The following is a 12,583-nucleotide window of genomic DNA, read 5'->3' as shown; positions in this document are numbered from 1 at the left end:
CATTATCTTCATGCATTTCACTCCACTTTTATTTGGACGCCATTTATGCAAGTGTATTAATTTAACTGTCAATTCTGCAACAAAGTCGTTCTCCATATGTCCACCAAAAATGGGGCATGGACTTCAACCACAGAGCAAATGTTTAGCATTTTTTAAAAATTATCTTACCAGTTTTAGGAAATTCCAAGATCAAAAGTCAAATTATATCACTTTTACCTCTTACATGATTCAACAAACTGAAAATTACACTTTTCATTCCATTTCAACATGTTGCATATAGAAAGCATTAGCTGCATGACAAACAGCTGCCATAACCATTTAAGAAACATCATTTACCTGCTAATTTCTTTTAACCCTCCTCAGCATGAAATTAAACTGATTTGTTCTTTCTGCTGTGAGGTGCAAGTGATTACTCTTGCCTTAAACTTCAACTGAAGTGTTTTCATTTATTAAGAAAATCAGCTGAACTTCGAAGATCTATACTCATGCCATAATTCCTCATGGGTTTGTCAATGAAATACTGTGCTATAAAAAAAGCAGATGTTTCTGACAGCATCAGTCCACAGAAAAAGCAGCATGTAGCAGCAATAGAGCAATCTAGAAGCAAAAGCAGATTTTCAATATCAGTTTGTTAGGAATACACATCACACTTACTGCCACATGGACAAGAATAATGTCCTGAGAAATCATTATTTATCCTGAAGGTTTTCTAATTTCAATTACAGTGATTTATTAGAGATCATGAAACAACCTTTTTTTTGGATTTTACTTGTGTTTCTATTCTTTACAGTTAATAATTCTGTACTGAATGCAATATGCTGATGATGGATAGCAACAAGCTTGAGATTTATTCATGCAAAAATATTCAAGACTCCTGTTGCAAATGCTGTTTAATGGCCATCTTGGAAAATTGGGTTCTAAATCACTTACTCAAAAAACCCTTCCTGGGATGTGTAGCTTTTGAGATGTAAGCTGAGGCTTAAGGACTGGTTTAGTTTCAGTGAGACAGCCAGTGGAAGGCTGAGGCCACTGCACTGACAAAGTGAGTTCTTCCAGTGAAACCTTTGACAAGCAAAGAAGCCAATATTGTTATTAACTTACAGCAGCACTCTTGGAGCTCTAAACAAAAACACAGCTGTGCTAGATTTTGTACAAACATAATAAAGGATGTGTACTTACAAGCTAAATATACAAAACAGATGAGCCATAGGGTGAAGGAAGTGTTGTTAGCCCCATTTCATAGTACCAGGCCAGAAATGGATAGAGAAGCCAGACTTTTCCCACCTCTTGCAGTGCCTTTGTTTCCCCACTATTGTGGAAAAGGATACAGAGGCCACTTGGCTGATCCTGACCCTCATGTGACAGCTCAGTGATGTTCTGTTCCACAGGTACACATTTACCATCATACACTTTGAGCAGGGGAAGATTGCTACTTGCATTAGGAGAGATGTCTCTTTCCCAGGCTTGATCCTTTGTTCATTAAATCATTCGCTGCATTAAATAATACAGATATAAACAATTTTTCTAGGGCTTCAGCTAGATAGCATTAATTACATGCTCTCAGGACAAGGTTTCAAATAAAAGCAGTCCTGGCTGCCTCAGCTGGGGCACACCTAACCAGTGTGAGTCCATGGTAATTGCAAACCAGGCTAGGTAGAACTGCAAGCAAGATTTAACTTGCATGAACCAGGCCCTGCTGTGCCAGTACAGAAAGCCCATGCAGGCCTAGGACAATTTCAGTAATTAGATTTCAGATTTCAGAGAAATGTCTCTATTTGCAGGTTTCCCAGCACTTAAAGTGAGGGAGGGCTGAGAATCACACTTGTAAGTACAGACACCAACAGTTCTGCTCTGTGTGCCTAGATCCTCATGAAGATGTCAGCCTATATAGGGTTTTATGTGACTCCACTGGAGAAAGCAGAGATTTTATCCTACACTGTTGTTTTTGTGGTGATGTGAGGGAATTAAAAGTTTACAATGCCTGAATAGTGATTTACTACTCAGTATTCCTAGGGATTGGGTGTGTATTTTTTACTACTGATTCTCCTGGCAATTTGGGATTTATCTTTTGATCCATTTTCTTTTCAAACCACATAAGGAAAGATGTTATTAACTGCTTTGTATTCAGTGACAAATTCCTTCTCTTATTACCAAGCACATTCTGACTTTTGCTAAAAAAATGATGCACTTGATAGCACACAGGGATTTAAATCCCATCCACTGCAAGGGGTATTTGTGCAGATTAATGCACAGTTCCCAGCAATTCTTAGGCCTAACTGCTAGAGGCTGCCTGAAGTCAAAAGCTTCCCTTCCACATTTTGAGCAGAGCAACTGGAAGCATTCTCTGAACCCAGGTCTTGATCCAGTCCTTACTTAAAAACAAAAAACCACGGCACATGCCCTACCACATCCCAATCCCCACCCAAAAATCCTGAAAAGGGCAATACAGAGAAGCTGTCAGGGGTTTGATTTCCTCCCTATTGTAGGGCATTTGGACCTGAGGTATTACTAAAGCCTATCTAAATACATAAAGTAAACTTCACTGCAGTGCAGAACTGATTAAGAAGTCTTTGAATTCGTCTTCATGGAAGAGAAATCATCCTAATGTTTAATGTATAGAACAAGATGCAGAAATAGGCAGAAATAAAAGCATACAATATTTAGAAGACAAACAAGGAACAGAGAGCAGCCAGGGAAAGTGGGGCAGAAAGACAGAAGAGAGGCTGCAGGAAGTAAAAGACAACAGGAGAATAGAGACAAAAGTTGATAGCAAGAAAAGAGAAAAAATACTAAGAAAATATTTTTTCTGAGCATGCATTAGATTTTCTCACAGGAATAGAAACCTGAGACTGTTAAAAGGGGAAAGATGTTTGTACAAATATTATCAGGATATCTCTTAGAGGCAGTTACAGTAATTCATACATATTTTAAGCCTGCAAATTCTACTGGCAATAGCATTAGATCTAGCAGGCCTTTTGAAGAATTCAAGGTTGTAAACTCCAAGTGCATATCTATGATTAATTTCAGTCATCTTGAGTCTCATATAATTTGGTATAGTTTGTTTTTTCAATATTTAATATTTAGAAATATTAAATTCTACTTCATGTCAAGTGTATCAGAGCTAATTCTAGAGGACCATGACTTTCAATCCTAGGGGCCTGATATTAGGCTCCAAAGCCTATGGTTGGATATGAAATAATTAGCCACAATTTCAGAACTGATTAGACTGAGTTTACATAGTTCATACTTCATTAAATTACAGAAACACATTGCTATTTTAATGCATTAAAGAAATCTCCCATATAATGCAAAGAATAATTTGGTTCTTTTCCCACAGGACTTTAAATCACCTGGTAATATTCTGGTGTCCAGACAAACTCCCAGTAGTGAGATACTATTCCATGAGAAAAACAGCAATTCTATCTGACCATGTGTTTTAAATGAGGGCAAAGAACAGACCAAATAAAGTGTCAGCTCAGGCTCTGTGAATTCATGTGGCATAGAAGCCTCCTTTTCATTTTCATACATTAACAACCTAAGGTTGAATTCCTTATTTATTGTTGCTTTTTTCTAGCTTTAAATGTAATACTCCTGTTAGGATGTCATGTGAGAATCTTCATTTGTGCTGTATTATAATAATCTGTTGTCTGCCAAATAAACAAAGCAAAATGTCTAGCTGTCTGTGTAGCTATAAGGATGAGAAATTATAGATGCAGAGAAGCTTCAGCACAGCACACCACAGATTCTGCAGAACTCAGGGAAAAAATTAGGATTTACAATACCAGTTAATTCCTGCTGTCAGTGGAATTAGCTATTAGTTATATCCTGCTACTGAATCAGTATCACAGCCAGAAACTCTGGTCCTACCATCCCCATGGCCTCTCTTTTCCCATTTGCTATTACAGTCCTTTGAGTCCTGGGTGCAATGTATTCTGTTGTCTTAGCTCAGTCTCTAATAACACATCACAACTCCAACACACACAGCCAGGAGTGGAGGTTTCTCAGCTCCAGTGAGGTGAGAACTGCAGGAAGGCTAAATTACTTCTGTCCCAGAAGTGACATTTTTTGAGATCAAGTTAAGCTCATGAAAAAGTGTTGGGAAGTCAGGTGCAGCTGAAAGGCAGGGCTGCAGCACAATCACATGTAAATATGTTGGATTTTTTTACTTCCAGAGCTCTGCAGTCTCCAGCTGATGTGCTGCTGGTGGGTTTATCTTGGCCTGGCACTGGTGCACACATCCAATGAATCACCACAGTCTAATAAACAGTGCCTGTGCTCAGGAAACAGACTGGCTTTCTGATTCTGACCTGGGTTATGAGTTTGGGACCACAGCACCCACATTTGTGCCACTGCTGCAGCCTCCACTGCAGGCACCGTCCTTACCCTGCAGCCTGGGCAGGGCAGGGCTGCCTCACACTGCTCTGTTTTACAGGGCCAAGCACAGATAAGGCCCTGGACACTTCTGTTCTGCACATGGCAATGACAAACCCACCGCCAGATAGATGGTTAAACCTCTGGGTAATGATTCTTTTCCTTTTCATATGTAAATTTTTCCATTTTAATGAAATGGAAATACCTTACTTGCTTTATTCCAAACTAATGAATAAGGTTAGTGTCATCAGAAGCTTTTCCTTGCAATTTAAGGGCCAAGAGGACAAAAAAAAAAAGAAAATAAAAGAATGAGAACCTGCTATTCATTCTGTCTCTTTGTTGAGCCACCTCCAGGATGGTTATTTTTAATAAAAAGATGGAAATATTTATGCCTGAAGGACTCAGGTTTGTTGGAGCTCTAGAGCTATGATAGAAAGAAATGTCTTTATTTTTTTTTGTCTATTCAGTATTTACATATAAAAAGCATCTACTTTGCATATAGTCCCTGTCATTGTCTCCAGTCCAATAAGAGTGTATGCATAACATCCACAGGAAAGAATGTTGAGGTGTGCAATTGTTAATATTTAATATTATTTTAAAATATGTGATGTGTTATTACCAAAAGCAAATCTATACTCAAAAATGAAGACTATCAGAAAACCAGTATAGTGGCCTTAAATTAATATCCAGTGAAAGACTACATTTTCTTTGCATCAGTAAATTCTGGTTTATCTTGGTGGACCTGCTACTTATCTGGGAGCTCGCAAGGTGTATGGGGGTTGTTGGTCACCTTAGCTGTGGACTTCAGATTTGGGTGATAATAAGGTGTATTATTTATCATCCCTCACTGCTTTCCATACTTTCTTGTGTCTTTCATCAGCACAAGCCTCTGTTGTTCAACTTAAAACATTTTTCAATTACATTTCTCCTCAGCTCTGAGTATCAGCCATAATCAAAATATGCAATTCTTCCTTTAAACAACACCCTTTTAAATAGCAAATTTTATTTTTTTTCCCATCCATATGGAATGGGAAAGGGCCACCCAGGTTATCACCATCTTGTACATCACTCACTGCAGCCTCCTCTCCCTTCTGGGTTGCTTCCCTGTACCTGGTGTGCCGAGTAAAGCCTTCTCCAAGTGCCTCCATAGATCCATAATGCAGCACAGGCAAGGCAGGCTGGAGTTCTGCAATCCCATCCTCCACTTCCAACTGCAGTTCCTCAGCCCTGCTCCTCTGACAGCAATTAAGCATTTCCTAGCACAGGGTAACAGCTTGATTGTCTCTCCCCAGAGATGGATCAGAGCCAGGATAAAGATCCAGTCTCAGGTGTTAGGAGTGGCAGTTACATGGAAACTTAAGTTTTCTAAAAACTTCAGAACTTCCTTAATTTAAAAAGTGATCCTAATGTTTTCTCAGCTCTTCTCATTTCTCACCTAGTAGGAAATGAGTGACACAAGAAGCATTTTTACACTCAAAGCTGTCTAATATACACCAGATCATTACCATATGTCCTCAGGTTTGGTTTTTTGGGTTTTTTTTACAGAGTTGGCGTAGATCCAGATGAAGATCTGAAAGCTAGAGCTGTGAGCCAGGTATGTCAGGCTTTTGGACATACATGCTGAATTTAAAAGTGTTCAATGTTTGGCAGATCATGGCTGCATCTGTGGAAATGAGACATCTCAGAATAACCTTTAATCCCTCAGAATTTAAAAGGAGAATGTGCAATGCTCAACTCTAGTAGGTCTGGTGTATGAAAATATTTTTCAGTTATTTTTCACATGAAAGCCTGAATACATTGTGAACTTGAAACCTCTGAAGGGGGCTCCTGAACAAGCTGCAGCTGTTCATGGGTGCCCTTCCATTTTTTGTCATATATACATATAAATATTATATATATATATATGGTGCAGTTTCAAGTGCAGCCCTGCCTGCAGCAGCAGGAGGAATCTGTAGAGTCAATGCACAGAGACATGACCTGTGGTTCAGCACGGTGGGTGCAACAGCAGGGGGACTGTGGAGAAGCTGACAAGGTGCCAAAGCAAAAATCCAACAAGTGCCTGATGCTGGTGATACCATCCCACGCACCCTTTCAGACAATGCAACTGGAACTGAAATTTAAATCATCCAAAAATAACAAAAATGTAGAAAATAAGCTGAGGAAGATATAAGATACTTTATTCATTTCAAAATACATTAGAGATACCATTAGGCAAAACTTGAATATCTCTTATGTGCTGAGTATTCCTAACATTTACACATCTGCACGTTTCTGAAGGCACATAAGGTCAATCTCAATTTTCATTGTAACAAGTAGAATTCAGGTGCCTAATTATCCTAATGTTTCTTTTAAAAGAAGAAACACCAATATTACTTACACTGACCACATCTTTCATTTTACAACCTGGTCACTATTGATAAAGGTTTAGCATAACCTTCATTGCACCATAGCAAGGCACTGTTTTATTCATGTGAAATTCACTCTCCTAAGCATCTTGGTAAGAATTCCTGCAATGCCTCTGCCCAAATTCTGAATGAGAGCAGGACACAGAACCATAGTCTATTCTTGATTGGAGTACAGAGATATAGAATTGCAGAAATGTTTTGCTTTTCAGCACTCATGAATTACCAAAGATCAGGGAATGCAGCATAAAATTGACTGAATGCATGTTTTACAAAAACCTGATTTCTTCAGAAGCTGCTAGGCATCTAATTTTCTCATTCTTTTACTGAAAATGAAAATAATAATGTTTATTTACAACAGTAACACATCCAGTGTCCCAACTGTGCTCTGTGAATTAACACCTATCCCTTCTGACAAAACTGAGCAATACAACACAGAAGGTAAAAATAAATATAACACTTTTCATGCCCCATCATGTCCAGCTCAACATTCCTTATAGTAGTATATTATACCTTGGAAAATAGTTTTGCTGTTCTGATTAGTCTTCCCTCCTCCCATGGTATTTTATTTTCATTTGTCTTTTTTTTTTTATACTTGACATCTCAATGTTTTAGTACGTCAGATCTTGGCTGCATTCTCTGTAGCACTTACTGTTTTAACTCAGTACCTATCATAGTTATTCAAATCAGGTTGTTTCTTCTAATTTTCTCTTCTTCCCCTGTGTTTCTCTTTTCTTTCCCTTTATTTCCAAAATGATGTTTTTACTTAGTTTACCTTTCATAACTTATTTTCTTCCTATGTTACTGAGTTTTCACAGTGGAAGCAGTTGATTTTCCTACACATCCATCCCTGCACAAACACTGGGTCAGGTGCCAGTACCTCCCACTGCCACTTAAAGCTCTTGCCCAGATGAACTTTAAACCACGTGCCCACTCTCAGTGCTGTTAATTGAAGCTTCAGGGGAGATTGTACCAGAAATAAGAACAAAATATCTTGAAGAACAAGATGTTTAAAAGAGAGCAAAAATTAATGGAACAGAAACCTCCAGGCCTCTCCCTGCTCAGTCAGAGTACTCAGCCAGAATGGGAAAGCTACAAGGTCTGCTACCAAGATTTGAATTTAGCTCCTCTGTGACCACTCTAACTACCAGGACATAGGGACCTTGCGGGAGCCTCTCAATCCCTGTCTGTAACCATCCCTTGATATTTTTTAGGGGCAGAATAAGCCTTAAAGACCTTCCATCTCATGGGTACTATGTCAGATACAATACCAGTTATATGAGTGAAAAACCCTTTTCCTTTCTTACCTCCTCATCTTTTTCTCCCTTCTTTCCTTCCTTTGCCTCCCCAAAATTCAATTTTCTGTGAAGAGATTTGATTTCTTCAATAATTCTATGTACACAGTTATTTCTACACTTTTGATTATGTTCTATTTTGGGCTACCTGAACCAATAATTTTGGCAGTCAGCTGGCAGCAAATTCCAGTTCAAACTGTAAGACCTGGAACCCAGAGCTCCTTCCCTAGAAAAGGTGTAGAGCCTCTTCATGTATAATTAACATCTGCACTGCACCATACCATGATCCATCAGAAGCATATCTCAGTTTCAGTTCTGTCTTGCCACCCTTAAATTTATCATTAAATCCTTATCACAGCATGAGCATTAACAAAAGGAAGGAGCCTCATATTCAGACCCATTTGCTTATTGATGGACTGTCATAACTTAGTTCTGAGAGAAATTACAAAATACATACTAAAATAATATATATTACTGTATAGAAAATAGTATGTAAAACAAACCACTTAGCTCCCCACTTATCATGTACATGCAGTGTACAAATACCAAAAGCTAACTCTGAAAAGCACAATGCAGGGACACATAATCACTAAGCATAGTTACAAAGTGAGTCTGTTTAAAAAAGGCAAAAGCTTTATGAAAGTGAGATATTTAACTAAACTCCCATTTAAAAAGACAGTCAATAGGATATTTCATTCACATGGCTTATGTACCTCAAATTCTGCCATGTTAACTTCAGTTGAGAGAGGGTAAGAATATAATTTCTACAAGTACTTCAGAAAAAAGGTTGTAGATATGCTATTGATCTCAGGAAAAAACTAAATAGCATCAATATCATCTCTGTCAAACTAATCTGCATAGTTTATTTAACTGCCCCTACATCTTTGTAAGTAAAATAAGGAATTTAGTTACACTGTTATCAGTTTCATCTGCCAGCTGGTTGGTGAATTTATTGCAAGGACTAATGAGAGTAATCTCCATATGGGCAATTCCCATATGGAAGAAGAGATGTGAAAAACTTTGGCATTTTCTCTTCCCAGAGAGAACTACTTTTACCTCTCTGAACTGTAGGGAAAGTGAAAAGTTACTCTTTAAAATCATAAGATCCAAAATAGGATCCAAGGATCTGCAAGAGCCCTGAAACATTGACACCATCATCTCCTGTCCTCCCTTGCACTGTTTCTGCAGGAGCTGCCCTCCAGATCCCCACTACTGCAAAAGCTGATAACACAGATTTCATAGACAAAAGGAGGAAGGTGCAACATGTCAAACTAGAAATAAAAGGCCCAGGTCAGGACCAGAAAGCCCCTGGGGGATCATACTCTTGTGCAGATCTCTTTGTCCACTGCTTTCAACAATTCATTTTCCTGAATGAGGAAACCTTCTTCCTTAAGAGGAAGCTAGAGGTACAATGAGTTTGGAAAGAGGAATTAACCAACAACAACATGAAAATTCAAACAAAGGACACAGGCCATTTACAGAGCTCACTGTGCTTTTAACAAGCTGTCCTCTGCACCTCTGCTGCAGGAGTAGCCCACTCCACAATGTTTATTTCCATGTCTGTCCTTCTCTTCCTCATCTCTACCCCTGTGAGCTCAAGTCCTTCCCTCTCCTTTATTCAGTGTTCTTGTTGCTCTGACCTAACACAGATTTTGCTTACAATCAATTCCTGCTTAAACATTTCAACCCTTTTCCCAATCTTTATCTTGCCAAAATGCACTTTTAGATGTTTAGAGGTTGGAAGAGTGTTCTGCTGCTTGGTTAGGGATTAATATCATCTTCCTCCTCCCCCTCCCACAGCTTCCCCCATTTACTGGGAGGGGTTGCTAAAATACTCAATTCAGTTAGCCAGGAAACAGATCCCAAGAATAATAGTTGTTCTATTTGGTACATTTGCATGTTCAGCATGACCACATTACCAAAATCATAACAGCCACAGCATGGATTCTGTCTAACCTTATTCAAAACTCAATGACATCAATGCTCCCATTGTTCCAAAGTTCCCATGAACAGGTTGCCTGGGAACTAGACCTTACACTTTTGAGGGTCAGACCCTTGACATGATCATCATCATCATCAATTTATATGTATATTAGTCTATTATAAAGTATTCTATTTTAATATATTATTAGATTAAAACATGAAAATTAACAGATTCGTTGCTTTAAAACTGCATAAAGAAAAATATACTCATTTAAACTAACCTAACTTGCCACAAAACAAAACCAAGACAACAGTTTAGTATTGTTAGAGAACTGGCCACCCCATTCCTAATTTCATCCTGATAGTAATTCTTCCACTAGTACTGATGTGACACCTAGAGTATGACCAAACTGCCTGTCTTTGTTCAGAAAACTGTTCCTAATTTATTATTCCAAATTAAGACCCTGAGGGAAAGGATAATCCACCTCTCTACCTGTGCAGCATGTTACAGAATTAATACCCTTGCAGAATGGAAAGGGTATTTTGAGCCTTTTCAATTCAATTCATGTTCCCCTCAAGGGAAAGGACTTTCCTAATTATTAGAACATCTCAATCCCTTTGGGAAAGACAGTTTGTTAGACATACACAAACAGCCTCTGATCTTGTCGGAGTAAACTGAAGTAATCCCACAACGGCAATTAAATCAAAATATCATTTTATTGATCTCAGAGTATAGCACTTCTCAACTGCTTAAAAAATTGGAATCATTCATAAGAATAAATGCTACATTCTTGCAATGAGTGCAGCAATGAGAAATGTGCTGTATGAGCCAATTTTCTCCTGAACTGATTCACAAGGATGACATTTGTGTGACAACAAAGCTTTTTAAATTAAAAAAAAAAAAAGTGCATCTAATTGTAATTTGGTCTGACATGTATTCTTAATATCCAGACTCCATGTTTTATTTATTTTGTAAATATGCTTCTCACTTTATTCATTTTTTTATTTTGCAGAGTGCACCTAACTTGGATAAAAATACAACCAAAGCTGAGAGTGCATGGCTGTTCAGAATATGGTATGGCTTTGACCACAAGTATCCTTTTCTGTTATAAACCATGAATGAGAGCTGCACTACAATTCACCTTCAAAATGTTTAAGAACAAAAATTATTATACTTGTATAAACCAAAAGTGTAATCTATTTTAATGTGTTACTAAGGAGAAATTTTGCAAGTCCAAGGCAGCAGAAGGTCCAGCCTTGACTGAGGCTATGGGGACAGGGAACAAGGTAAGGGGCTCTGAGCTACAGTAGCATATAGACAATACATTTAAATTAATTAATCTTCTTAAATTCCTGGATAAAACTCATCCTATCATTATTTAGATAGGGTGTAGATTCTGTGTTTGGGGAACCAGGAGGTTGGAGCCAGAAGCAGCCAAATGCCTGTTGCCTGACCATAAACTCAGAAAGCAGTAGCTACCTAAGAAAAAAATAAGACAACACTGGTTTACCCACACCTCTAATGAAACAGAGAAAGAGGCATCCACTATGAAAAGCTCCCAGGACATTCTGAAGCTCAGGCTTCCTAATCCCTGGATTCCTGAGCCTCTGTGCTTTTATTCACATTCCTGCTGAGGCATGTGCAGTACAGACCCTGAGTATGGGTGTCTGATGCTTTACTCCAGGAAGTCTGGTTTCCATGTCTTTTGCATTTCAAGAAAATAGTTTAAGTAAGTGATAAAAGAACATCCTCCCTAAGCCAAGGCAGAACATACAGTCTGACACTAATGCCTGTGCAAAAACTGTAAACACAACCATTCTGATTTATTGTCATTTTAAACTGACTCTGCACAGGCTTTGCACAGCTGCCAGCGAGATCCCACAGCAACAATCCCCCCAAAGCCTTTAGCAGAGACATCCAGTCAATCTAAGAGAAGCCCACCAGCTGATTTCTGTGCATCCTGGCTCAGGAGCTGAGCCCTGCCAATGCTGTCCCCCCATTATCCAGCAGCACATCTATTGTCAGTCACCCTGCACCACCGAGCAGAAATTAATGCTCAGGCTGAATATGTGTTTTTCCTGATACCAGCTGCAGCAAACTAGAATGAAACATTTCAGCTGATAAAATGCAATTCTTTGGGAATACAGCTTCCTTGGAGAGTTCACTCAAAGTTATCCTTCAAAGAGACCTGTGATGGAAAAACATCCTTTTGGTTAGAAATGGATGTTTTTTCCTTAATTCATCTACTCAAGCAGTTCTAAAGGCCAAAAAGCACTTAGCATTAAAATTTTCCCTTGGATAATTCTTCAAGAATACATAGAAATAGTAGGTAAATGTTATATGAAGTGAGAAAATATGTTTAAATGTTAATGTTGAGTGCCAGCATGACTGGCTTTAACCACCCATTTTTCAGAAGAAATAGCCTGTGGTAGTGGTATATCCTGGAAACTATAAGTCAGAAGGAACAGATGAACAGGGTGAAGGGAAGGGGGGATCTTTCCTCTGAAGATAAAAAATAAAAAAGAGCAAGCAAAAAATGTGGAAGGCAGGAGCAGGACAGAAGCATGAATTAAAGACATGAAAGAGAACAA

At 38.5% G+C, this 12,583-nt stretch overlaps 1 protein-coding gene across 2 annotated transcripts in view; it reads left to right on the top strand.

Moving 5' to 3' along the window:
* The window catches only part of SLC9A9 (solute carrier family 9 member A9), a 176,518-nt gene that overhangs the window by 125,913 nt on the left and 38,022 nt on the right, over positions 1 to 12,583 (top strand). For both annotated transcript variants that reach the window (XM_071437659.1, XM_071437660.1), the window contains exons 13-14: positions 5,917 to 5,965; positions 11,005 to 11,084. In XM_071437659.1, the coding sequence (XP_071293760.1) occupies positions 5,917 to 5,965; positions 11,005 to 11,084 (129 nt within the window). The remainder of the gene's footprint in view (positions 1 to 5,916; positions 5,966 to 11,004; positions 11,085 to 12,583) is intronic.

The sequence above is a fragment of the Agelaius tricolor genome, unplaced genomic scaffold (genome assembly GCF_023055355.1).
Source record: "Agelaius tricolor isolate 1412-34295 unplaced genomic scaffold, bAgeTri1.0.p SCAF_12, whole genome shotgun sequence".
NCBI classification, from domain to species: Eukaryota; Metazoa; Chordata; class Aves; order Passeriformes; family Icteridae; genus Agelaius; species Agelaius tricolor.
The sequence above is the reverse complement of the archived record's forward strand: the minus strand, read 5'-3'. Positions and strand labels throughout refer to the sequence as shown.